A 27,256-nucleotide genomic window follows, 5' to 3' on the forward strand; every position below is an offset into this window, starting at 1 on the left:
CACATAAGGATGCCCTGCCTATGTCATAGAAATTATTAACTGCAAATATTTACACAGAGAAAGGTTACGAGAATATTCATCTTCAGAATAAGATCACCTATGAAATAATTCACATGAACAGCAGCTTTAGTTGGTATAATACTAAGTGACTAAAGTTCCAAGGAAAGCGTTACCCTGAGATCCAAATTTTAGAAATAAACAACCCTCCAGGGCTACAAATAATGTCTAGGTAAAAATCACATAGGTGTACAAAACCTAAATAGAACAACATGAAAAGGCAAACCTAAATTTAGGATAATTTCATAAGGTAATTATAAGCCTTGGTCAGAAAAGTACTTTCCTAGAATGTTAGGTCAATAAAACTCCATTGTTTGAATTAGCACAGTGGAAACTTAAAGGGGCAGTGGGGCTGGCCGAGCCTTAATGAAATGTCCAAACACACAACAATCTGCATTGAGGTTCCTGCACATGTGTTTTTATAGTTTTTTATTTCCTCTATTAAGTATACAGAACTTACATTTGTGGCCCAGGATTACTCCCATTCCAAGTTAGGTCATGAATAAAATCCAGCAGGAAGTTTTTCATATTAAAACAATTCTAAGGAGAGATCTGGCATCAGGTTTTCTCATCCTTAGCTCCAGAGAACACTAGTCCCAACAGATCTTGGAGGAAGACAAGGTTCTGTGACTAAGTAAGTTTCCTCCCTCCTGGTGATTTACAGTGTATAATGACATTAAAGGCTCAAAGTCCACAGTAGAGAAACTGAATTAACTTGGTTAAACTGAACATTCCTCAAACTTATTTGCCCCAAATCTCTTAAAATGATAGGTAACATTATGGATTGTTTAAATACTGTACTGAGTAATTTTCAGGCATGACCTGATTCATTCTCTAAGCAACTTGATGGGTAGGTGTCATTATTATTATTATTTTGTAGATGAGGAAACCAAGGCACAATGTAGTTAAGTAAACTGGTCAAGTCACAGAGCTATTACGCGGTAGAGGTGGGGTGTGAGCCCATGTCAACCTCTCTAAAGCCTGTATTAACCACTAAGCTGCCCACCTAGCACTTCTTACAGAAGCAGGGATCCACAAAACACATTTTAGGAAATGGCATGGTACGGGACCTGCTAAAGGCCATAGCTAGGAAATGACAGAACTTACAAGTTTTCAAATGCTATAATCTTAAGAAATAAGAGAAGTCAGTTACATGGCCTTATTTTTACTTTAACACAAGCTACTTATGTTAAACCAATATAACCAATGGCTAATTTATATTAAAAGATAATAATCTACATGAAGATGATTTCTAGTATAATTTATTTTGTTGATTATTATATCTATTTCCATAGTCTTAAAAACAGGCAGTGTGGGGACTTCCCTGATGGTCCAGTGGCTAAGACTACATGCTCCCAATGCAGGGGACCCAGATGTGAACCCTGGCTGGGGAACAAGATCCCACATGCTGCAACTAAGAGTTCACATGCCACAACTAAAGATCCTGTGTGCTGCAACTGAGACTCTGTGTAGTCAAATAAATGCATAAAAAAATTAGCATCTGAAGAAAAAAACTGGCAGCATGAATGTATTTTAACAAAACGTATTTAAATCTTTGTAACTGCCTTCCTCACCCAAAATAAACATAGTCAAGAGATTGAAAAAGCACCCAAAATATACTAAACACAGTAGTTTTTAAAAATTCACAAAATAAAAATGTCTTTTTATTCTCCAGTATAAGAATGTAGGTGAGTGTCACACAACCATACTGTAAAAATTATGCTGGAGATATTTAAGAAGGCATTTCCACAGAAAGATCTATTTTACCTTATTTCATCCATAAGTCACTTTTCTAAAGGCTAAACACAACTCTTTTCTTTTTAAACACATTAAAATTTAAGGAATTATTTTGGTGGTAGCTGGCAGAAAATAATTTTTCCTGAATTAACTGTGCTAAATTATATGGTTTAAATATAAAGTTTAAGACTCTGGTCTAATCTGTTACATGATTCTATTTTCTTTTAACTTTCAACTGCTATTGTATATCTCTCTGTTCTAAAGACAACTAAGCTGCCTAGGCTTGCAGAGAATGGATCCTGTTTTCCTATTCTCAATAATTTTCTATGCAGCCTTTTCCCAAGAGAACAAGATTAACAAAACCTACTCTCATCCTGCAAACTAGTGCTAGTCAACTAAGACAAGTATGGTCTTCAGGGTATCAGAGTATGGCTGAGGCTAGTTAAGAGCACAGACTCTAGGTTTAAATTCTAACCCTCACATTTACCACCACTGAAGCCTTTGGGAAGTTACTTTAATCTTTCCATGCCTCAGTTTCTTTGCCTATAAAATGAAATCATAATAATATCCACTCCACAGGTATGAGGATTAAATAAAATGTATATATAACATTCAGAATACTGCCTGGGCACATGTAAGCCCTATTTTAATGTTGGCCATTATTAAGAAGCATTTTTGGTTTGTATTCTTTAAACCCAAATAACAGTTAAGGTTCTACATATTTGAGGATTCATCTCATGGTTTCTAAGTTGTGGATTAGGTCTATTAATAAGCAAACCTACAAGAGAGACAAAAATCATTTACGTGCAGTCTCTGAGATTTCTCACAATCTTATTATATTCAAATAGTACTTGAAAGAAAGTCACTGCTTCCTGGACTGGTATTTTCCTATACACAGGTGGTAGGCTAAAAAAATTGTTCCTCACTTAACATACAAAAACACTTCAGTAGATTGAACTTATCTGAATCTTCTAAGTAGACACTATATGTTCTATGTTTAATACCTGATTTGTCAGAAAGAGAAGATCTGCAACATCAGATAAATGTGACTCCATCACTTTTGATGTTCAAAATTCAAAACAAGTAGAAATAATTTTATAAACATTTCATCGTAATTTTCTTTTACCTAAATTTTCAAGGTCTTTCTTGGTGACAAATTTGTAATCATCATAAACTGTGCTTTCTGGGTTCTCTTCTAATTCCTCTGTCAAGTTGTCCAAGAAGGAGCACCACCTGGGAGCAGGACCCAAAACCTGCCGGGTTGACGAAAAGTTAGCAGGTGTACACCCTCATCATATCAACTAAGAGCCAGTTATTTTACAACCAGTTTCCGTAAATATACTTTTAAAATCCTTGATTCCATCAGAAGTACTGAGAAATAATTGCAAAATGCATCATCAAGTCTGTAATGGAAGAGAATAAACAAAGCAGGAAGAAGCTTAGGCTTACAAGGGAAAAAAAATCTCAGTCTGGGATACAATGATATAAATGAATATTCTTACATGAGAACTATGAAAAATAAATAATAATTCAGGTACTAAGAATAACATCCATCTATATAGTTCCACCACCTCTCTCATTCAAAACATAAATAGAATTTACAAAGGCATACACTTGGCATAGCAGATTTTTTAAGTTTGTCATGCATGACAAACAAAAGTCTAAACAAAAGGAGAATCATCCTTTCTTAAAGAGTTTTCAACTAATGACTTGATAATTACATTCTATCTTGTATGGTACATTTCATTTAATTGATGAAAAAATTAAAATCCTGTGTATAGAATTCTTCAGATTTAACCTAAAACGGGTGGCCAAGATCCACAATTAGTCCCAACGAAAGGCTGAGAAACAAAGGATTAAAGAGGATTTATAACCAAGTAATAAAATATGGATACTTCAATTTGTAACCCAATTACTTCCATAAAATAATGATTGTTTTTCACTTTTTTGCCCTTGATACAAATCTTTCCCACCAGATGCCTCACCCACTGAGGTCAACATTTATCCCAAAGGAAATAACACTCAGCAGGAAAGCCAAGCTCATGGTAGAGGCTTTCAGAAGAGAGAACTCTGGGCTCTTACAAAATGGATCTACCTGCCTGTGTATTCTGTAATCAATTAAACAGGGGGGAAAAAAAACAAAACTCATAGTGGAAATGATTAAATCTAGCTTAAACTTTTTAGAGAAAGGAAGGCAGGAGGAAGAGAGTTAACATCAAAGAAAAATGGCCCCTAATATTCTCTTCAACCATTAAAAAAAAGAAAAAAGCAGATGTTAGATATAGCCATACTAATTTAGTTTTATTATTTTGCCTGATTAGAAAGAGAGTGATCCCACCACTCCTGCCAAAGGCAATGGGGCTCATGAACAAGAAAAACAACTCTTAATGACCATTAAAAAGTACCACTGAGAATTTTCTTACTAGCATAATCTATATAATTCTTAAAAACAGAAGGAAAGGTCTTGATATACTAAGTGGTTTGACTAACCATAAAAGACAAATCTTCAAGAAATGCAAGGCATTAAAAAAAAAAATCAATGTAGACCACTTTAAAGAAACTGTTCTAAAATTAAGCAATTTTAGGACAGTTGCTTGAAGTCAACAAATACTGATATTAATTACTACTAGATATAAAACACTGTGCTAAACCAAAGTCCCCGACCATGGTCTTATCCCCCAAGGAGTTAAAAAACCTAACTGGAGCAGACAGTGTGTATGAGTGTGCACACGCATGCACGTGCACACACACTCAGCTGCTTAAAGCAACGGACTGAGATTGCACTCAGTCCATGTGGAAGACAAGTGAGGGCCAGATGAAACAGGCTGGGCTGGGATAAGTATATCTGAAAGGACTTCCGGATGGAATGAACATGTGAGCAAGCTGGGAAAACTACTGGGGATCTTCTGAGAGTGAGAGTTTAGGCACCGGAGCTACAGAGGAATCTGCTTTCCATCAGTCACAAATCTGCAAAGTGCCGCTCTACCACGTGCTGCTGTATGACCCAGGTCAGCAGTCTCCTCTTTCAGAGAGGAACAAGGTGTATTCACTATTAGCACTTTTCCAGGACGTAAGATCCAAGGTAGGTTCTCACGGGAGGGTCCAAACTTCACCTGTTTTAAGTGCTTAATTTCCAGTACCTAGAACATTGCCTGCCAAGTAGCAGGTCTTAAGTGTTTCATAAATAAATTGATTCATACATAAAACACATATGAATGCATTTAAGATTTCCAAACAAGACTTAAAGGGTCTTGTCTGGCAAAAGTATTTTTTTAAATACACAATAGTTTCACATTTAAACCTTAAATCAGTCATAAACATGGGTTCAAAGACAATGAAAAGATAGTACTCTGTTTACTGACTATTCTTGGGGGAGGAGATGTAGGAGTATCAAAATATCAGACCAGATCTGAACTTACTTTCACGTGGTTCTTTTTTATTATGTTTCTTGATCGTTATCTGGATTCTAATGGAATTGTTTCAGATTGCCTCTCTAGGGACAAGTCTGGCTAGGTAAATAATCTCTGCCATCAAATTCACGACCATCAAATTTTACAGGAGGAAATAGTTCCATCAAAAACAAGAAAGTCTAATGGGCTGATTTTATTAATCACGTTTCCCTACTTCCTACTCAGAGAAAAAAACATCAAAATGATGATAACAAAGTTGAAATTACTGATTTAGCTGGCATTAACTAGAGGTTTTATCCACATAAGAGCTTTCCGCAAAGGTCTACCCCCAATTAATTGCAAAAACAGTGGTCAGCTTAATCAACAAAGAGGGTTTAACCACATCATGCACAGCTCTGATGTATCTGTAATGACCACAGTATTCATTCATGTGTAAAAACTCCTCACCGTCCTTACTCATAAAATGTTAATCCTTCAACTAAGATTTTAAAATAAATCAACTTATTCTTAAAATTCATGCTTCACAACTTGAAGAAAACATCTTTTTTTTTTTTAACAACAGACGTACTATTACTACTATCTCAAAAGTTTCTAGGTTTTCTGTAGTATCATATTGTTATATTCTCTACTGCAGTCAAAACTGATTATTCTTTGATGATCTACATTTTTATGCACTGTAAGAGTTTTGTTTCAGAAACTTGGTGAAGATTCTTCTATTTTAAACTTCAGCGATCTGTCAATGATCTTCCACTGTTTATTCATAAAGAATTTTCTAAAGTCACAGGTCAGTAAAAGTACAGAATTGGAAACTGACTCAACAAACTGCTATAAAGGATACTGAGGTGTTTCTCGGCAATTTTAATGACAACCAATTTAAACAGAAATACCAGTCCTCCAAAAGAGGAGAGAATCTTTATCGGCCTGCTATGGGACGCCCTTGACTCAAATGCAGCCAAGTATCTGCTTGCTCTAATCCATTTGGGCAGAAGAACCAATTTGAAGGTACATGAAAATACATGCCACGTGCCCAAGATTATCTGTCTGCATGATTACAAGCTACCTGTAAGAGGTTAACCATATACTCCTAGTTTAAAACCGCAAAATCCTCATATATTCTGGAAATGGACAAAAATGATGAAGAGTGGGGAGGAAAGGCAATGAATAATAAAATTCTGAGAGAGTTGACAGAAAACGGTATCCCTTCCCTTCTTCTTCTTTTGAAAAACCACTGTGAAGCACCTAAAGCTGGGCTAAGGCAGAACTAAGCATTGAGGATTACTGGATGGATGGTTTTAATAGATCGAGGGTGATTAACAATTATTGACAATATTAGAGACAAAGAACCAACTGTACTAACTCAATATAGATGACAGTTTTTTCCATTTACTTATAACAACACTGAGAGTATTTCCTACTATTAATCTAAAAGTCACTAACAATATAGAACAGCAATTAAATATGAAATTGTTATCTTGAGTTTTAAACTAATTATCTACAAAACAGTTTAAAAAACTTTAGTTTACTCCATTTAGTAGAACTATATCAGCATACAATAAATAACTTCTTTTTTCACAGTAACTCTGAATCAAAATGGGAAACTAACTGTATGTAAAATACCCAAGTGGTCTAATACATGTATCAGTTAAAGTTTTCCCCTACTAGAATTTTAACCCATATCTAATGTGGACTCTGTTACTCTCACTGTAAGGCAAATATTCTTTATTAGAAACAGCTGGGGCCAAAAAGTATCTGAAACTCACTCAGAACCTTAGGCTTTTCAAAAGGTAACAGAGTATGTATACTGCATTTATATAAAGTCTTCAGTGGTGTCTGGGTCAGTGGTCCATAACTAAACACATTAAAAGTTTTCTGAGGCAAAATCCATACATCTTCATGCTAGTGATCTGGATAAACAGACTAGAAAGACTCTTGCCATTACATGTCAGATTTGAGTCCTAATGAAACATTTCTGATTTTGCCGCCAATGAGTTATAATAAAACAAAACAAAACAAAAAAACAACTAAGAGCTTTTTGGACTTCAGAATGGCAGATCAGAGATGATGGAGTATACTGTACTGTAAATATCATTAACCACTATTAATGATAATTTTTCTAAATGGAAAGCCTGTACCTTCAGAAGGGGAATGGATTTTGCCAACTAAGACGACCAACCCTGCATACATAAACTCAAAGGCAAGCTTCCTTTTCAAACTTTCCCTCCATTATTAGCTGAATGACACCACTAGCACCAGCATGTATTTTCAAATTCTGACAGCTGGGGATTACTAATAACCGATCATAAATAAGCCTAAGACAAGAGAGACAGCTGGGTGAGCCAAGGGAGTGACCATGAATTTGAGCATGTAATTGCATTTGCAACATAATGAGCTGCCTAATTGCATATCCAAGTTTACATGCATTTGTGTGAGTAATTATGAGTCATTTAAAGGTACCTTACTTGTAGTGCTTTGTTCTCTCATTCCTAAAAATCAGATTAGCAAAAGAGCGATTTAATTTTAATATTTAAAAATATTAATTTTAAAAAAGAGAAAAATTATTATCTGCCATGGTTTCAATTCTCATTCCATTTTTGAAAAGTAGGTTTAGCCACTGAGATAAAATGATAATAAAATAAAATAATTGTTGTTTAGTTGCTAAGTCGTGTCCGACTACAACCTGCCAGGCTCCTCTGTCCATGGGATTTCCCAGGCAAGAACACTGGAGTAGGTTGCCATTTCCTTCTCCAGGGCATCTTCCCCACCCAAGGATTGAACCCACGTCTCCTGCATTGGCAGGTAGATTCTTTACCCCTGGGCCACCAGGGAAGCTCGATCATAAAATAAGGCCAGGTGAAAAGGAAAAAGTAAGATCACTTATGCCACCCTACCACCATCAGCCGACAAACACTTTAGTGGCACACTAACTATATATTACCTCCTCTCCCTCCCAAGCCTAGTTAAAATGACAGTAAATCAATATAAAAGACAATAACCCGCAAGGACAAAAAGAACAAAAGAAGAAAATACAGTGGTTAACAGATTTAACACAGTATAAATTACAGAGGTAATAACAAAGAGGAGACTAGATTCTTTCCTTAGAGTCCTTGAGACCCAGCACTCCCAGGCTCCATGTATCTGGGAAGATGGGCCCAAACAGAGGGGAGATGACAGAGTTGATGAGGCCCCTTAAGAAACCAGAGGATCATTCCCTGGACAGAGTGAAGGAAAGCTGCTCCATGTGAGTGGATACCCGGCAGTGGTGACCTGAGCTGTAGGGCTGGAGTTGGCAAACTAACTGGCAGCCTACACAAACTCCTGGAAGGCTAGGAGCCACACTCGTGCTGCTGGGCTTCCATCCCTGCCAGTCGAAACCCCCAACACTCCTGGTGAGAAACTGGTGGATTCTCTATAGAAAACTAAAGATCCCCAAAGAGAGCCTTCCCGATGTCCCTATCTGGGAATTCTCCAATACAGGCACAGACCTCATTTTATTGCACTTTTATGATACTATGTTCTTTAGAAATTGAAGGTATATGACAACCCTGCATTGTCAGATGACAAGCTGTTGATCCCTGGGATCAAGAAGATCCCCTGGAGAAGGAAAGGGCAACCCACTCCATTTTTCTTGCCTGGGAAATCACATGAACAAGAAGCCTGGCAAGGCTACAGTCCGTGGGGGTCACAAAGAGTCAGACACGACTTAGCAACTAAGTACGAGTGTACGTGCTCAGTTGCTTTCTTGGCATCTCATGGACTGTAGCCTCGCCAGGCTCCTCTATTCACGGGATTTCCTGGGCAATAAAATTGGAGTGGGTTGCCATTTCCTTCTCAAGGGGATTCTTCCTGACCCTGGGATCAAACCCTATCTCTGGCATTGGCAGGTGGATTCTTTACCACTGAGCCACCAGGAAAGCCCCCCTCTTTTTCAGCAATAAAATATTTTAAAATTAAGATAAGTACATTTTTTAGACGTAATGCTCTTGCACACAATATAGTATAATGTAAACATATCTTTTATATGCACTGAAAACTAAATGCATATATCCACTGGAAATCTACTGACTTTGAGCTTGGTGATATTCAGAACATGCAAGCTTAGTGAACACCAAATAGTCCAGCTAAATTGAGGAAAAGGGCTTAAAAGAATTACTCTCAAGTGAACCACGGCCAATTCAAGAGAGCAAAAATCTTATTCAAACCATGACATTCCTTCATAAACCAAATATCTTCAAGTTCTCTTTTAAGTATTCAAAGCTGTACTATATTTAACCTAAGTATTTCTAATTTGAGTTAGAATGAAAAACTGTTCATTTTTGCTTTTTCCAAATATTGTAAACAGTCATTAAATAGTATGAAAAAGTCCTCAGCTTCCATCTCCCTTCAATGCTCAAGAAAAAAGGAAGAATCTTAACATGGTCCCTCTTTTTCAAAGTCCATTGTTAAATGGGACGAACGTGCTCTTGTAGGGTCTCCTCTCCATTCTGTATGTGCTGCCCTCTTCATTCTACCCTAGACAGCCAGACTGTGGCTCTGCAGCAAATATCACTGGATGTTTATCAAGTTACACTTGAAATTCCACGCAGTTTCCTCAAGTTCACATCCAGAGTCTACAGCTCCAAAGACTCCAAGCAATGTTAAAATCCTCTGCTTCCAGTCTTTTCCGGTCCCAATTTCCTAACTATGCTAAAAATGCATAACCTTGACGGCTATGTCTGCACATAAGAATACACGCATGGGTGTATAAGAATACACAGCCCCATGGGTGCTAAAGGCACTTGGCCAATTTAATCATTTGAGAATGTATTTATCTTTTTGATCACACACCTGGTAACACCCACTCTCCAAGATCTTGTTTTGTCATTTTATTCCTGCCAGGAGTTACACAGATGGTTTTAGTGTGCTATCCTGGTTACCACATCAGCAGTTTCCTGGTTCTATCCTACTTCCTTACAGGCAAAGGAATTTATTAAAAATTTTTCAGCATATTCTGATGCCTTCTAATTCTAAAGTCCATGTAAAATCTAAAGGTATCCTGAAGAAACTTGGCAGAGACATAGAAAGAGTAAAATGTTTTAAAATTAAGGTTACACTCCTCAACACTGATTTTTTTTTTTTTTTGGAGGGGGGGAGTCCAAAAAATATTTTGCCCCAACATTTAGCAGTTAATATGTATCTACAAGGTGCAATGTGGAACTAGGAAATCCTGAAGAATGTACTTTAAATTCAAGCAAAAGAAGATTTTCCATATATTCCCAAAGAAAGCCAAAGTAGAGCATTATATTGACAGAGCAAAAGAGGGTAGAAGAACCCAAGTTCAATTCATAATTGAATAAAATGTAACAAACCATAATGCACTTAAGTAACTTTCTACAACCCAGGTGGAAAGTCTATTTCAGATTTTACATATGCGTGTTCCCCACTATGATGACAGACCGGATTCCTACAGATGACAATATAACGGCCCTACTAGGATATATGGTATGTGTGTGTATGTACAAGGTTGTGGAAGGATGTAGTATGTATATTGTATTAATCTTTTTTTTAGTGAAGTCTTAGGATAGATTTCAAAAACTTGACATAAATCTTATCATTTTCAAAAAGAGAAGCGCTTTACAAGGAAAAGCATACACATAATGACATCTTCAAACTCAGAATGAAAGGAAAGCTATGTCGTTTGGTGGGGGGAGTGATGAAAGGGAAAAGATCACCCCCTGTAGCAGAACCAAAAACTGGACTCCAAAAATCGGACTCCATGGCAACCAAGGCAAAAAGTGATGTATAATAAGGTAGAGGGACATTATTTACTTGATAAAAGAAGCATACTGAGATGTCTGGAAAGAGAAGCTCTCTTTTAGAACTAAACTTGAGAAGCATTTCATAGATCTCTCTCTAAGGAACTCTAACTGGACAGTATTTCTTTAAAACAGGTTTACAAAAGAAACTTCATATGACTGTTAAACATCAAAGAAGCATTAAACCATAATTTATGAAGGTCCAAGTAACATGATCCAAGCAAACAGCTTGATGACCTGACTTGACTCTGTATTGTCCAACACAGGAGTCACTAGCTACATGTGGCTGCTTAGACTTAACTAAGATGGAATAAAATGTAAAATTCAGTTCCTTAGGCACACTGAGCACATTTTAAATGCTCAATAATCACACATGGCTATTTGCTGCCATGTTGGACAGAGCAGATCTTGGAACATCTCCATCAGAGAAAGTTTTTCTGAACAGCACTGGTTTAGAGAACTCAAAGAAATGAGTGGTGAATACCCATTAATAGGAAACTAGGCAAATAAATTATGACATGCTTATATAACGAAATATTGTGGAATCATTAGAAAGAATGGGTTTACTTTATATTTATCTGATCTGATCAGAATAATATTGATATACCATTACATGACAAAAATCTCTCTCAGAACAGTATGCACCATGAGATCCCGATTCTGCAAAATCACAGCTGGTGTGCGGGCAGGGCTTGCAGGGCAGGCCTGGAGGGAAAGACAATATGCTCCGTCTTGTTAACAACAGTGGTGGGAATGGCAGTTACAAAGGACTACTTCGGTTTATACGTTTGACTTTTTTCTTAATAGAGCATTTTTCCTAAAGTAAAACAACGTTCCCAAAAGGAGAGAGGCACACATACAGATGGAGTTACCAACTGATCAACAAGCCACACAACATCAAACTGAAACATCAATTGTTTCAGATGATCTTTACGAAGAAGCAGGGGTCCAGCCTATAATTCAGGGTTGAGGCCCTTAGTGAACTTAGTGTATTTGTGATATTGACTGAGAAGAGACCTTTATGAGAGACAAAAGCTCTTTTTTTCTCTCCAGGAAATTCAAGAACTTAACTCACTCACAACTTTCATTGTGAGAAACGACCCCAGAAATGCAGATGGATACCACTCTAATGGCAGAAAACAAAGTGGTACTAAAAAGAGCCTTCTTGATGTAGGTGAAAGGAGAGAGTGAAAAAGCTGGGTTAAAACTCAATATTCAAAAAAATAAGATCATGGCATCTGGTCCCATCACTTCATGGCTAACAGATGGGGAAACAATGGAAACAGTGACAATTTTTATTTTCTTGGACTCAAATTACCGTGGACAGTGACAGCAGCCATGAAATTAAAAGACACTTGCTCCTTGGAAGGAAAGCTATGACAAGCCTAGCCAGTGTATTAAAAAGCAGAGGTATCACTTTGCTGACAAAGATCTGTACAATCAAAGCTATGGTTTTTCTAGTAGTCATGTACGGATGTTGTCGGACCATTAAGAAGGCTGAGTGCCATAGAATTGATGTTTTCGAATTGTGGTGCTGGAGAAGACTCTTGACAGTCCCTTGAACTGCAAGAAGATCCAACCAGTCAATCCTAAAGCTATGGTTTTTCCAGTAGCCATGAACAGATGTGAGAGTTAGACCATAAAGAAGGCTCAGTGTCTAAGAATTGATGCTTTTGAACTGCGGTGCTGGGGAAGACTCTTGAGAGTCCCTTGGACTGCAAGGACATCAAACCAGTCAGTCCTAAAGGAAATCAACCCTGAATACTCATTGGAAAGACTGATGCTGATGCTGAAGCTCCAATACTTTGGCCACCTGATGCAAAGAACTAACTCATTGGAAAAGACTCTGATGCTGGGAAAGATTGAGGGCAGGAGAAGAAGGGGGCGACAGAGGATGAGATGGCTGGATGGCATCACCGACGCAATGGACATGAGTCTGAGCAACCTGCAGGTGACAGTGAAAGAGAGGGAAGCCTAGCGTGCTGCAGTTCATAAGGTCGCAAAAAGTCAGACATGACTTAGCCACTGAACAACGACCTAATGATCACCAAGCCCTAAGGATGTATTACCTCCTTATTGTCTCTTCTGTGTCTTCCTTCACCACGCATTGCCAGTATCTCAGAGGGAGCTCACAGAACTTTTCCTGATCAATTACAATCCTAACTCCTGCTTCCCTGGTGGCTCAGACGGTCAAGAATCTGCTTGCAATGCAGGAGACCCGGGTTCGATCCCCGGGTCAGGAAGATCCCCTGGAGGGCTGCAGTCCGTGGGGTCGAAAAGAGTTGGACAGGACTGAGCAACTAACAGGCATAACCCCTGCTTCAAAGTCCCCCCTTCCTACAGGCAGAATAATCTTATCCCCATATCTGATCTCACACCCCTGAATAAAACCCATCAAAAGCATGCCACACCACTTTAAACTAAAACCAAAAACACTGTACAAAGGTTTAGATATAGGCCTTTTTATCTCTCCAGTTTTACTTATCTCTTGCCCCTCCCTACCCCTGGAAAACCTAAGCTCCTTCCCAGTGCACTGAACAGATCTGAGGCTCAAATTTCAATCCCTGTGTGCAGAAAGCTCTCTCTTTCTTTCTACCCCATTCACTGGTTAATTCCTACACATCCTTCAAGATTCAGTACAGGGACTTCCCTGGTGGTCCAGTGGTTAAGAATCTGCTGTGCAATGCAGGGAAGTCATGGGATCTTGGCTCCCCAACCAAGGAATGAACCTGGGCCCTTGGCAGTGAAAGCATGGAGTCCTAACCACTGGACCACCAAGAATTCCCTCCATTTAGTAATTGTGGCCACATGATGCGAAGGGCCTACTCACTGGAAAAGACCCTGATGCTGGGAAAGACTGAAGCAGGAGAAGAGGGTGGCAGAGGATGAGATGATTGGATGGCATCACTGATTCATGCACATGAGTTTGAGCAAACTCCAGAAGATAGTGAAAGACAGGGAAGCCTGGCATGTTGCAGCCCATGGGGTCGCAAAGACACGACTGAGTGACTGAACAGCAACAACAACAATTTTCAAAACTACCTTCTAGAGCAATTTAAACTGCTAATAACACAAGTCAATCCCACAATCACCACCCAAAAGGGCATGGGGGAAAAGCAGATGACACTGAAGCAAGGAGATGGATAGATGGAGGCTCATTATATCCATCTTTACTCTTATGCATATTTGAAACATATACATAATAAAATTTTTTAAATGAAGTGTCAAATACTCATTCCTTCAAATCAGCACATGTTCAGTGAGAGCCCACGAAGTACCAGACACGGTTCTAGTCACCAGGGATACAGCAGAAAGTAAAACACACAGAAGTCATGCCCTGAGCGTGCTGACATCTGGGCACATGTGCACTGGAAGACAGACTTGCCTGGACTGTGAGAGGACACCAAACCCAAGTAAAAGGAAGTCCAAGTCTTAGAACTTTCTTCTTGTTTTCTGTATTAGCCTGGCCTTTTAAAAGAATGTAGCCCAAATTTCTTACCTGTTTGTATAACTTGTCTTCTATTTTTAAGGTTAAAAAAGAAAAAACAAAACACAACAACTCCACAGTAGGTAATAGGCGTATCTGTCAAAGAAAGTGCCAGAGGATTCAGACTATCAGGCAAACTCAGAAACTCAAAACCAACCCCTGGCTGTAAGCACTACCTTCTACCACCACCGTCTAGGTGACCATACCAACAGGCCCCTGGAGTACCAGAGTGATTCCCATCTCTCTTTTGCCCGAAACAAGAATGGTAAAGAGATGAACCTGGTGAGCACCAAGACGGAAGGAATCACCAGAGCTGGAAAGGCATGATCTTTGGTCAATATTTGATTCAAAACTAAACCAGCATCTGAATAGGAAGCTTTCAAGCAAACAGGCATGCCAGATGTGCAACCGTTTTAGCAAAAACAAGTATCATCTAAAAACATATTAACAGAATAAAGTTAATGTCATACATGCGTCAAATATTTCCATATGGAAATTATGTTCATTTTTGCCTCGCCGGAACTGAAATTAACTTTTGAAAATGTGACAGGATGTCCAGAAAATTACTTCCTGAGTGTTACACATTAATACTCTCTGTGTGTCTGCTATTCTGGTGACCCAATAAAATGTGATGGGAAATGGAGAGGATTTCCTTTGTTGAGAAAAATGCCAAAGATACTGTTACTGCCTGAAAGTGTTTAGATTAAAATAGGAAGTCCACATTTCCCCCTTGTAAAGACACAAACAACTTGTTTGTATTAGAACAGAATGCTTTATTAGCCACCTGACACTCATGCCTTACTTCCCATTTCACAATTTTGAACATATAACTCAAAGATTACAAATAGAACACAACACCTTATAAAGCAATTTCATGCATAAGAGAAAATTCAATTACAAGAGATGTGCTGTGAGGTTGGGTAAGTTAGAAAAGAAGCTCACTCTGCTTTTCATCCCTCTCTTTTTCTGTTAATTAGAAAAAGTAATGAAAATACACGGAGCTTGGAATTAACTGCCACTAACCTGCTGTTCTTATAAGTGCCTCACTTATTTTTCTCCTTAAAGTTAGGTCTATCACCTTCCATAAGATGTCTTATCCCCGCAGATCTTTCCTATGGGCTTGGCTTTATCTTTTAAATACTTTTCTTAGAGAACAAAATTAAATGTATGTTCCATCTACATTATCATGAATCAAGACATCTAAAAAATACCCATCTCTGAACTCAGAGTTGAACTCAATTTAAAACGCATCAGGTTTTTCATTCACATTTGTCTTCTCTTTCCTTTTCCACTGCCTCATGTATTCGGATAGCTCTTCCCACACACTCAGTAATGAAGTTTCTTCCTTCATCTAATGTGCCATCATTTTCTTTACCTCCCATGGGGTGCCTTTCTTTTATGAACTTATTCTTTTCCTAAATCCTATAAACATGCCTTCTCTAGATGGTGCCTGATAACATAATTCCTGAACTCTTTTTCTGAGCTTTCTCTAATCCTCTATCTGTGAAATATTTCTCAATGAACAAGCATATTAACAACCTCAAGAACACCCCTTCACTGTATCTCTTGTCCTTCCCCAGCCCCACTCACATGTGGAATCACTGCCAACATCCTGCTTAATTTATTCCTTTGAGTTAGAGCTAAACAAAACCCCCGACCCCTTTTTCACAGATACCATTGCAAAGCCCTATCTCACTCATTCTGAACTTGCTAACTATATTTAAAATTTCTTTCCTTTCTTCTACTCTGACCACTGTATTTAATACTTCTGAGCTGTAATTTCACTGGTTTAACTTCTTACATAGAGACCAGGTTCTAAAGTCAAGCAGCTAAGATTAACAAGATGGTGCGAAAGAATCTGCCTGCCAATGGAGAAGACCCAAGAGACTCAGCTTTGATCCCTGGGTCAGAAGATTCCCTGGAGGAGGAAACGGCAACCTACTCTAGACTTCTTGACTGGCGGGCTACAGTCCACAGGATCGCAAAGAGTTGGACACAAATGAGCAGAACACAGAACAGCAGCAATTAAAGTCAAACCTGAAAATCCTTCGGGTTGCCCTTCAGTAAGTCTAAAAAAGCACATGTGCCTCGGGTGTTGACCAGCATCAGATACAGTGGGCAACCTGCAGCCAGGGGCCTTGTCACCGAAAACTCTTATCTTAAATTACCAGAACCATCCTCAGTATGGCAATGCTATAAGAGATATTGGGAACAAATATCTTTTGAAGAAAACACTCAAGCAGTCCCTTTCAAATCACATGCCTCATCTCAACCATATAATAAGTGATCTCTACGAGTTTATAATAACATAGAAAAACAGGAAGTGAGAAAAAAGCAAGATATTAGATTATTATCAATTTAAAACAATGGAAAAAATAAGAGCAAAATGTTAAAATGTGTTTGCCCTTCCCTGACAGCTCAGTTGGCAAAGAATCCACCTGCAATGCAGGAGACCCCAGTTTGATTCCTGGGTCGGGAAGATCCACTGGAGAAGGGATAGGCTTGGGCTTCCCTTGCGGCTCAGCTGGTAAAGAATCCGCCTGCAATGTGGGAGACCTGGGTTCAATCCCTGGGCTGGGAAGACCCCCTGGAGAAGGGAAAGGCTACCCACTCCAGTATTCTGGCCTGGAGAATTCCAGGGACTGTATAATCATGGGGTCGCAAAGAGCTGGACACAACTGAGCGACTTTCACTTTCACTTTGGTTAATGGAATTGTGAGTTTTCTACTTGTCTTTATTGGCCATTTTCTATAGTGTGCTTTTGATAATAGAATGTGGGAAACGGACTTCAGTTTTAAAACTCAGATTTTTAATTTAAGCAACCAAATTTTATCACTGCTTTGTTTCAATAACAGCAAAACCAAAGGCATTCAGTAGTGCTCTCTCCACCTCTAGTTTACATGACTTGTAACAGACTGAACAGTATCAAATCATATTTTTCACATCATTTTCTTCACTCACACCTGTGATTTTGTCACAACCTTTTCAGTATATATTTATTTTGTTCAATATCACATTCTTCCTAGCTACATAAAAGCCCACATTCATATAATGCTAAATATAAAATATACTCTTTGCCACTGGACCCATCAAATTTTACTCAATGCAAAAACGTACAACAGCAATAATCAGCTGAACGTCTGTCAGGCAGCAAGCACCATGATAAATGACTAAGTGTCTACTGCACACAGCTGTCTCACAAAATCATTCTTCCTTTGTAGCTCAAGAAACAGAGGCTCAGTCAGGATAAGTAACTTGTTCGAGGTCACCAAATTCGTGTAAGTGGCAATCCAGAAATTCAAACTCAGGTCAGATGAATTTTAAAATTCCTTCCATAACCAACAGGGAATGACGAAATGCCTTCACAATCCAGCTCTGGAACTAGCTTGTCATTTGACCTTGAACAAATGACTCGGTTTCTCAGCTATCAATTAAGGGGCTGGACTAGATGACCCCAAAGCTCCTGACCTGCTCTAGTGTTCTGTGCTTCAAAAGCTTCCCCTGTTCCTTTGCAGCCTGTGGAGAAACCATTTATTGTGGAAAACATTTCAGCATTTATCTGTCCAGTTCATGCTCTGTCTTGTATGTCCTCTGATGCTAGAAAGTTCCCCAGATACATCTGGTACTGCCTCCTTAAACCAAGAAAATATGCTGCAATTGGCACTAGAAAATAGGAATTTCTCAATTAAAAAAAAAAAAGAATAGGAATTTCTAACAAAACTACTTCTATCTCTACACTATCTCTACAACTATCTCAAAACTACACTATCTCTAATATCTCTCTGCTTAAATGAGCATCTGAGAGGAAAATGTCATCCGTCACTTCTAGGATTCCATGTGAACATTAACATATTCAGGGCCATTTCAGCGTATACTAGTGGGTCAAAGAGATCTCACATCTGGGGAATCTCTGACATCAGATTAGTAAACATAAGAGCCGTCAGTCTTGGCTTTGAATCGTACTGGATCAATGGTCCATACTAGAAGCCAAATCTTAGAAAGCAGCAGGCACGGCACTTCCAGCAGCTCCAGCCAAAAGCACAGGAAGAAAAATGATGCATTTCCAATCATTATAATGCATAAGCCCATTCTATCCTAGATGGATCACAATAAACTGTGGAAAATTCTTCAAGAGATGGGAATACCAGACCACCTGATCTGCCTCTTGAGAAATCTGTATGCAGGTCAGGAAGCAACAGTTAGAACTGGACATGGAACAACAGACTGGTTCCAATTAGGAAAAGGAGTTTGTCAAGGCTGTATATTGTCACCCTGTTTATTTAACCTATATGCAGAGTACATCATGAGAAACGCTGGACTGGAAGAAACACAAGCTGGAATTAAGATTGCCGGGAGAAATCTCAATAACCTCAGATATGCAGATGACACCACCCTTATGGCAGAAAGTGAAGAGGAACTCAAAAGCCTCTTGATGAAAGTGAGAGGGGAAAGTGAAAAAGTTGGCTTAAAGCTCAACATTCAGAAAACGAAGATCATGGCATTCGGTCCCATCACTTCATGGGAAATAGATGGGGAAACAATGGAAACAGTGTCAGACTTTCTTTTTCTGGGCTCCAAAATCACTGCAGATGGTGACTGCAGCCATGAAATTAAAAGACGCTTACTCCTTGGAAGGAAAGTGATGACCAACCTAGATAGCATATTAAAAAGCAGAGACATTACTTTGCCAACAAAGGTTCGTCTAGTCAAGGCTATGGTTTTTCCTGTGGTCATGTATGGATGTGAGAGTTGGACTGTGAAGAAGGCTGAGTGCCGAAGAATTGATGCTTTTGAACTGTGGTGTTGGAGAAGACTCTTGAGAGTCCCTTGGACTGCAAGGAGATCCAACCAGTCCATTCTGAAGGAGATCAGCCCTGGGATTTCTTTGGAGGGAATGATGCTGAAGCCGAAATTCCAGTACTTTGGCCACCTCACGCGAAGAGTTGACTCACTGGAAAAGACTCTGATGCTGGGAGGGATTGGGGGCAGGAGGAGAAGGGGACGACAGAGGATGAGATGGCTGGATGGCATCACTGACTCAATGGACGTGAGTCTCAGTGAACTCCAGGAGTTGGTGATGGACAGGGAGGCCTGGCGTGCTGTGATTCATGGGGTCGCAAAGAGTCGGACACGACTGAGCGACTGATCTGATCTGATCCTAGATGCAAAGCCAAAGTTCCCCCACACATTTCAAAAGAGGTACAACAGAAGCTCAATGTCCTTACTTTCATATTCTCCTTCTATATTTTTTTAGGAAAGAATTTATCTCACAACAGCACCAGTCATACATCTTTTGGATGAGGCATTTCTTTTAGAAATCTGTCAGCCTTCACAAACATAATGATTGAAAGTGAAAGTGAAGTCGCTCAGTCATGTCCGACTCTTTGCAACCCCATGGACTGTAGCCTACCAGGTTCCTCAATCCATTGGATTTTCCAGGCAAGAGTGGGTTGCCATTTCCTTCTCCAGGAGATCTTTGCGGCCCAGGGATTGAATCCAGATCTCCTGCACTGAGGGCAGACGCTTTATCATCTGAGCCACCAGGGAAGTTCAGAAATGCATAAGGACTGCATGACCCCAAGATTCTGTGATCGTTCTGATTAGAACATACTGTCAGAGCAAAGGAACTGATCCTTATCCTATTGTATAAAAATTACAGTCTAGCACTTATGAGTCATGTTCTTAACTTTTTAACTTCACTAATGGTAGCAGAAAAAGGCAGATGCTAAATTCAAATGTGGTATAAGAAGAGCTAAAAATCACTGCAAACCAGCCACTGTAAAACATATGACCATTATCTAAGATTCTTCAAATTACAGTTATCTGATTATCTCATATATGTTTTATTAATTTTTCAGCACATATTAATCGAATGCCTACAGCATAAAAGGCACTGCTTTTGGTGGTAGGAATATAACTGGGAAAAAAAGAAACAATATCCCTGTGTCCATGTTTTTTATATCATAATAAAGAAAAATACACATTCATTACATATTTATTCATGTTTTTTATTTATATAAATATATAAATAAGTAAGTAAATATAAGGAAGATTTTGTGCTTCAATGGAAAGTTATGTATAATCAAGAGTAGGGGGTCCACAAACTTTTTCTTAAAGATTTCGGGGCTTGCAGACCACGGGGTCTTTCTATCATAATTACTCAACTTTACCTCTTTGGTCAGAAAACTGCTGTAGACAACACATAATAAATGAATGGCTGCACTGTTCCAAGGCAGTAGGCCTTTAGTTAGGGGTTTAGTTTGCCAAACTCCTGGTCTAAGAGCATGCCTTTCAAGATTACCTGATTCTGATTCCATGGGATACATTTTACAACTGTGTGAACTGTAAGTAACTGACAGCAATGCAAGATGAATTGCTAACAGTCATGCGAAAGAATTCTGTCATGGACAGATAACCCTCCATACCTTCGGAAAAGCCAATCTATTCATCTGTACATTCCCAACTCAGCATCACCTTATTCCACGTAAATCTGTGCTATTTTAGACTTCACCTTTGATGACACATGCCTGGTTCCTTAAAGTTAAATGAAATTTTTAACACGTTTTTTTGAGATCTATGTGAAAGTCATGACTTTCCTTTTTTCTGAAAATTATTCTTCAACAGTTTTTGCCATCTCGACATAAGACACACAATGGACTCACCTGAAAGTGTCAGAGAGACTTTAGCACCAAGAAGAACAGCCAAGCACAGCTTGTTCCCTTGGCACCAGATGAATCCAAAGGAGAGCTGCACGGACTCTCTGTTTCTAACTTTAATTTTCCTCTCTACTAATTCTGTGTTTGGGATTAGTTTACGACCTGTAAGTTATTCCCTGATGCTGGCAGCGATGATGAGGGATTTGGTCTTTTGCTCTAACCACTTGTCGATCTCTGTAAACGGATAAACGTTTTCAGAGACCTGTTCTCTGATGGTTAGAGAAAACGGAGTTTCCTGTGTTTTAAACTTTTCCATTTTGTAGGGCATTCTAAGTTAATGACAGGAGCTAAGATGTTATTGAGCAAAATGACAAGCCCTTGGAAGCTGTCAAGGAGAAGACTGATAGACGCTGACTGGTTGCTTTTATATTTTATCATCACTATTCTTGGCCACGTTAGGCTGCATACGGAATTCACTGACCAGGTGTGGAACCCCCTGCAGTGGAAGCATGGAGTCTTCACCACTAAACCACCAGGGAAGTCCTATTTTTATATTTTAAATTAACCTGGCTGTTGTATGAAAAACAGAATGCAAGAGAGACAAAGGGAAAGAGGAAGGACCCGGTAAGAGGCCATTAAGGTAACCCAGATGCGTGGCAGAAGCAGAAGTACTGAAAAATGGCTGGATTTGAACCAATACTGGAAAAAGAGTTGATGTGAGGTTTAGATGGACTGGACAAGGACACACGAAGAGGACAGGCGAGGAAACACAGCTGTGCCTGTGCTCTGGGCCAAGGAACTGAGTAAGCAACGAAGTGAGAAGAGGGGAGGGTGGGGAGCTGGGACCAGGAATTCTGCTGTGGACACATAACTAGAGGGCACCAACGAGACGTCTAGTGGAAAGGTCTCCACCTCCATGGCCCAGCAGACTGGTGGGTATGTGACTCTGCAGCTCCGAGGGAAGGAAAGGCTGGAGACAGAAGTTTGGAAGTCCGTAGCACACAGGTGTCCCTGTGGAGCCTGGGGGACAGGTGAGCTCCCTGAGGGGAGAACAAAGAGACAAGGACTAAGCCCCAGCACCAAAGGGAGAGCGCCGAGGCTCAATCACTGGGCCTGAGAGCAGGAAAAGCCACGAAAGCAGACTGACTGGAAGGGCTACCTGGGCGACAGGACGACAACCAGGAGAATGTGGCCTCCAGAAGCCAGCATGGCCTGGCCGAGAGGGCTGAACGCCACCTAAGTGATCTGCAGATGAGATCTACTTTATGGGAGAAAGCACGTCTGCCTGCACAATGGACTCTGCACGAAAAGCAGAACCTTCTGTCGGCCAAAGTTCTCTCTGCCGCCTGCCTCGTTTCCAGAGACTGTGGGAGAGAGACCAGTCTTTCACCATCTTGCCCCCAGAAGTGTGCTGCAATCATAAGACAAAATAAAAGACCAAGTCCCTAGCCCCAAACTTTAAAACGAGGAAGAGAGTATCTATATAAAAAGGAGACACTAAATACTCTGTAAGGTACTGTCAAATCTAATGCTAAACTAAAATAATGTATTTGCCAAACGGACAGCTCATAAAAACGTTACCATCTTAAGAGGTGAAGGTAAGGAGTAACTGCAAGGAAGCACTATGTAACTATGTCCTTCAGCCTTCTGGAAAATCATGCCAAAACATCCCAAGCAGTAATGCCTTCCCTGGTGGCTCAGTGGGTGAAGAATCCTCCTGCAACGCAGGAGACACAGGAGATGCGGGTTCAATCCCTGGGTCAGGAAGATCCATCCCCTGGAGAAAGAAATGGTGATCCACTCCAGTTTTCCGGCCTGGAGAATCCCCATGACAGAGGAGTCTGGCGGGCTATACAGTCCATGGGGTCACACAGAGTTGGACACGACTGAGTGACCGAGCACTCCCATCCCAAGCAGCAATGAGGTGTGCTTGTGTGTTACACCTAAGTGAAACAAGTGTCCTTGAGATTTTATGCTTCTTAATACACAGTCATCTCTCTTTTCAAAGAGTTCTGTACATTTCATGCATTATGCTGAGTAAGTTCCAGTGTTATTTCTTAAAAAAAACCAGGAGCGCTGGTGTGAGTAAGTATAACTCTGTGTTCAACTCTGCCCTACATGCAGGTACTCTGGTTCCAGGAGTACTTTCCAAATTTAAAAAACTTACGTGTTTAAAAAAAAAATCATACATCCTCAATCAATTGACTTTTAGTCTTCTAATTCAAATAGCTTCCTAATAAACAAGTAATTATTTTCTCAAGTTTATGCATTCGTGTGTGTGTGTACACGCACTAAGTTGCTTCAGTCAGGTCCAACTCTTTTTGACCCCATGGACTGTAGCCCTCCAGGCATTTCTGTCCACGGGATTCTCCAGGCAAGAATACTGGAGTGGGTTGCCATGCCTTCCTCCAAGGGATCTCCCAGACCCAGGGATAAAACCTGTGTCTCTTACATCTCCTACACTGACTGGCAGGTGAGTCCTTTATCACTAGCGCCATCTGGGAAGCCCTTATGCATCCATACACATTATCAAGCATGCCAGGCATCACGTGTCCGTCATGTGTGGTCTCGGAGCTCACTGACCCATGGGGCCTTGGAGCCCAGAAGCATTTCCAACAGGAACAGTACTCGGCACCCTGGCAGGTTTGGGCTGGGTGCCACAGGACTTGGATTCCCTCTGGAGCCCGTGCAGTTGCCAAAGGTGTTAATTAGGAAGAACTAACCTACGATTAAATTATATATCAGAGGAACCCAAACTTGAAAAACTGTTTCTGGCATTAGTCCTGAAAGCTTCAGCTGAATTAGGCCCTGGAATTTAAAAAGCAAACAAACAAAAGAACAGATCCTGGTCTCTCAGAGACAGAAAAAGAGAACACTGAGAAAATGGGGAAAGAGCTGGAGAAAACCCATTTGGTCATAAAAGACTAGCTAGCTATTGGGATAAGTAAGTGGCAGAGACCATATAAATCAGGAAGTGCATTTACTCTAAAAAGATTTCAAGTACTCAAGAAAGATGGTATAAAGTACACAGGCAAAAATTAACAAGCTGAAAGAACATTAAGCTGTCTTCATTTTCAGCACAGCCTCAAAGCGGGGGGGGGGGGAAGGGTTTTCGTAACTGGTTTATAAGACGTTAATACAAATCGTTGTCCAAACTGCCTATATTTGGCATGAATTGCATATTCAACACACACTTCTCTGGTTCTATAGGCCTCAAATAAATCTCTGTGAAAAATGTCAGCCTGGTGAGTTTGATAAAAATCTTAGCAAAGACGGCAGGCTTTCAGACCCCTGGGCTCTTTTGCTCTGAAGGAGTGTCACGGAGAACAGGTTCCAAGTAAAGACAAGTGGCACCATAAATCCTCACGGTGTACGAGGCAGCAGGGCAGAAAGATAGGTTAGGGAGGAACACTTAGGTACAAGCTGCCACACAATGCTCAGCTGAGCAAGAACAACTCTGCACTGACCGTCCCCATAAGCTCAGCCACTTGGGAGCAGTCTCTGCGTGGCTTTTTGACTTTGCTTGGTTACATCTGAGCTACAGAGTTGAAACTAAGAAGATCTTCTAAGATAAGCTAACACTGATCAAAAAAGCTGCTTCTCACCACCTGGCCAGCAACGGGTCCCCTCTTGTGTGAAGCTCCCAGTGCTTGGAACAAAAAAAAACCCAGCCTGAGAAATGGATCCAGACAAACAGAAGTGAGCGGGGGTCTCCTCCAGTTCTATCATCCCCTTTCTCCTCCTGGTTCAAGCAGTCACCTCTGTGCCCACACATTCACCAGGGAGAAAGCGGCTGTCGCGTGTGGTCCTTTCCTCTCCCTTCCCCCCACGTCCAGGCAACAGCCAAGCCTATCTTACAACTGTTGTCAATTGTCCCAGTTCTCTCCACTGCCACCATCTTTGCACAAGCTGGTGAAATGGCCTTCCTGCAAAAACAGAACCGCCCCACCCCGCTCCACACCGAGGGATGCCCAGCCGGAGGCTCCTCATCAGCTGAGCAGACTCCCGATCCGGCCTCCACGCCCTGCTCAGTGCTCGTTTGCCCTCCCACTGGTGGATTCTATACACTTCTTACACGAAGAAGGGCTCTTCGACATGAGACATCAAGAACTTGTAGGCAGATGCTGAAGATCAAACTGCAGAACACCCTCCTGAGAGGAAGACAGAGTGAGACCTCTCCCAAGAGAAGTTCAGAGGGGGGCAAGCTGATTTAGTCGGCCTCTCCTGACATGCCCAGATGGGCTGACGCTGTGAGAAAACTCAGTGCTGGACTGAGGGAAGGCTCTTCTTGTGACAGACACAAGTCTTTATCGGCGGATGCTTCTGGACACGCTGCCTGGCTATTCAAGGAGGATAACCCCCTGGAATCACTGCCTGCCAGATCAGACTTCTCTGAAACTACCCTAGAACCTCCGAAGCCCCAATTTCTAAAGGGGAGGTCTGGCAAAGGTAACACAGGGACCATGTCTCTCCTGCAGATCACCACAGCCTGTTCTTGCTGCTTCTGGGTTAGATCTGATCTAATCCCCTCTCCTGGTGGCAGCCAGAAGTTAATAATCCTTCAGAAATGCAGGTCTGATCCTATCACTCTTGCAGCTGCACCACCACACCCAGCCCACAGGATCATCGTACCCTGGCTGCAGAGCACCCCTTCAGCCTGAGCTACCCCGTCCCTCAAGGGCAAATGCCCAGCCATGTGTGTTACCTTCTTCTGGATCTTGGCAGACAATGTTCCCTTTACTTCCAAGACCCTTCTCCCATTCTGCACCCCACCCCCTTCATCTAGAACACAGAACCAGCCTTCCAGTTGCTCCTCGGAAATCAATTCCTCTGGAAGGTTTCTGCCAAGTATCTGCCATACTTCCCACTAGTTTCCAGTTCCAGGCTCCTTACTTCAGTTAAGAGTGTTCATCACGCTGACCGGAAACTGTCCCCTTTCTTGTTTTACTTCCTAATAATGACCTCTGCAAGGAAACGGGTGGTACCCTATCCACTGTTACACTGTCAACCCACAGCACTGGGCCTGACACAGCTGATACAGTCAATAACCAGTTACCGACGGAATGAAGACAAAGACACACAAACTAACAGGAAGACAGAAGCAGTATCTCTGAGAGGCTGGGGAGAAAAGGAACAAATGACAATTTAGGAAAATGGAAAAGCTGCTGTTTGAATGACCTTCTTCACCATCAACCAAAAGAAACACCCCAAGGTGCTTTCAACAACATAGCAGGTTCCTGAAGCCATAGAAAGGCAACATTAACAGAGTATCTTTTTTGGGGGGGCGGGGAGGGGGGCGAAACATACACATGGTTGAACTATTTCAAAAGAACCATCATAAATATGAAGAATCTTCATAACTGGAGGCTAACGTTGATCACAGAGCGTTTACTCCCCCAAATATCTGATCTTCCACACTCCCCATGCTCTTCTCTGCGAATCTCAGAAAAGGAGATGTGTGGTGACCAGAATCTAAGGCCAACTTTGCAGTACAGGCTTTTCTGTTTAGGTATAGGTAGGGAAGTGTCTGGCATATGTAACGGAAGAATGCTTTAAGGAAGGAGAAAAAAAAAAGGGACAAGATAATAAACTGCATGCCATCACGGATCGTGGCAATCTAAGATGGTTTCTTATACACAGAACCCATTTTTAAAAGACAATGCGATGACCGAAAGAGTCCTAGACTTTTATTTTAGAGGATTAGGTCTCTTGATCACTAATAGCCGGAAGTTTCTGAAACATTCTGAAACAAAAAACAAATGTAAATCTGAAGAATAAAGATGAAATTTCTACTGACGACTTTTAAATGGGATGTTAAGTAGTTTCCCATAAAAGAATGGTTAAACATTCATTACTTTATTGGCTCCAGGAAGTACAGTGATTTGACAAGTGAGCCACTGTGTCTAATTTACACAGCCACATGCAGGCCCAAAGTCCCTCGACACAGCCAGCTTAAAAATACAGTGTCTTTCCTTGTTCTATTTTTACCGTAACTCCTTTTTGTATCACTTACCGGAATGTAATAGATGCCCATCTTGGGGGCTTCACTGGCGGTAAGAAGCATTCCTAAAAATAAACACAATGAAAAAGGTAAACATAAGGGAAAATAAAAATACT

General features: G+C 40.5%; 1 protein-coding gene across 6 annotated transcripts in view; it reads right to left on the minus strand.

Annotated features, from left to right (window-relative positions):
- Nucleotides 1-27,256, minus strand: part of NOL10 (nucleolar protein 10) — a 92,045-nt gene that overhangs the window by 34,426 nt on the left and 30,363 nt on the right. For 5 of the 6 annotated variants that reach the window (XM_086325567.1, XM_086325565.1, XM_086325569.1 and 2 more), the window contains 2 exons: nucleotides 27,153-27,205; nucleotides 2,921-3,047 (listed from right to left, as the gene is read on the minus strand). In XM_086325567.1, the coding sequence (XP_086181693.1) occupies nucleotides 2,921-3,047; nucleotides 27,153-27,205 (180 nt within the window). The remainder of the gene's footprint in view (nucleotides 1-2,920; nucleotides 3,048-27,152; nucleotides 27,206-27,256) is intronic. The other variant, XR_015136404.1, reaches the window with a different exon arrangement.

This window comes from Bos grunniens, chromosome 11 (genome assembly GCF_055505025.1).
Source record: "Bos grunniens cultivar Pamir isolate PY7600 chromosome 11, Bosgru_T2T1.0, whole genome shotgun sequence".
NCBI classification, from domain to species: Eukaryota; Metazoa; Chordata; class Mammalia; order Artiodactyla; family Bovidae; genus Bos; species Bos grunniens.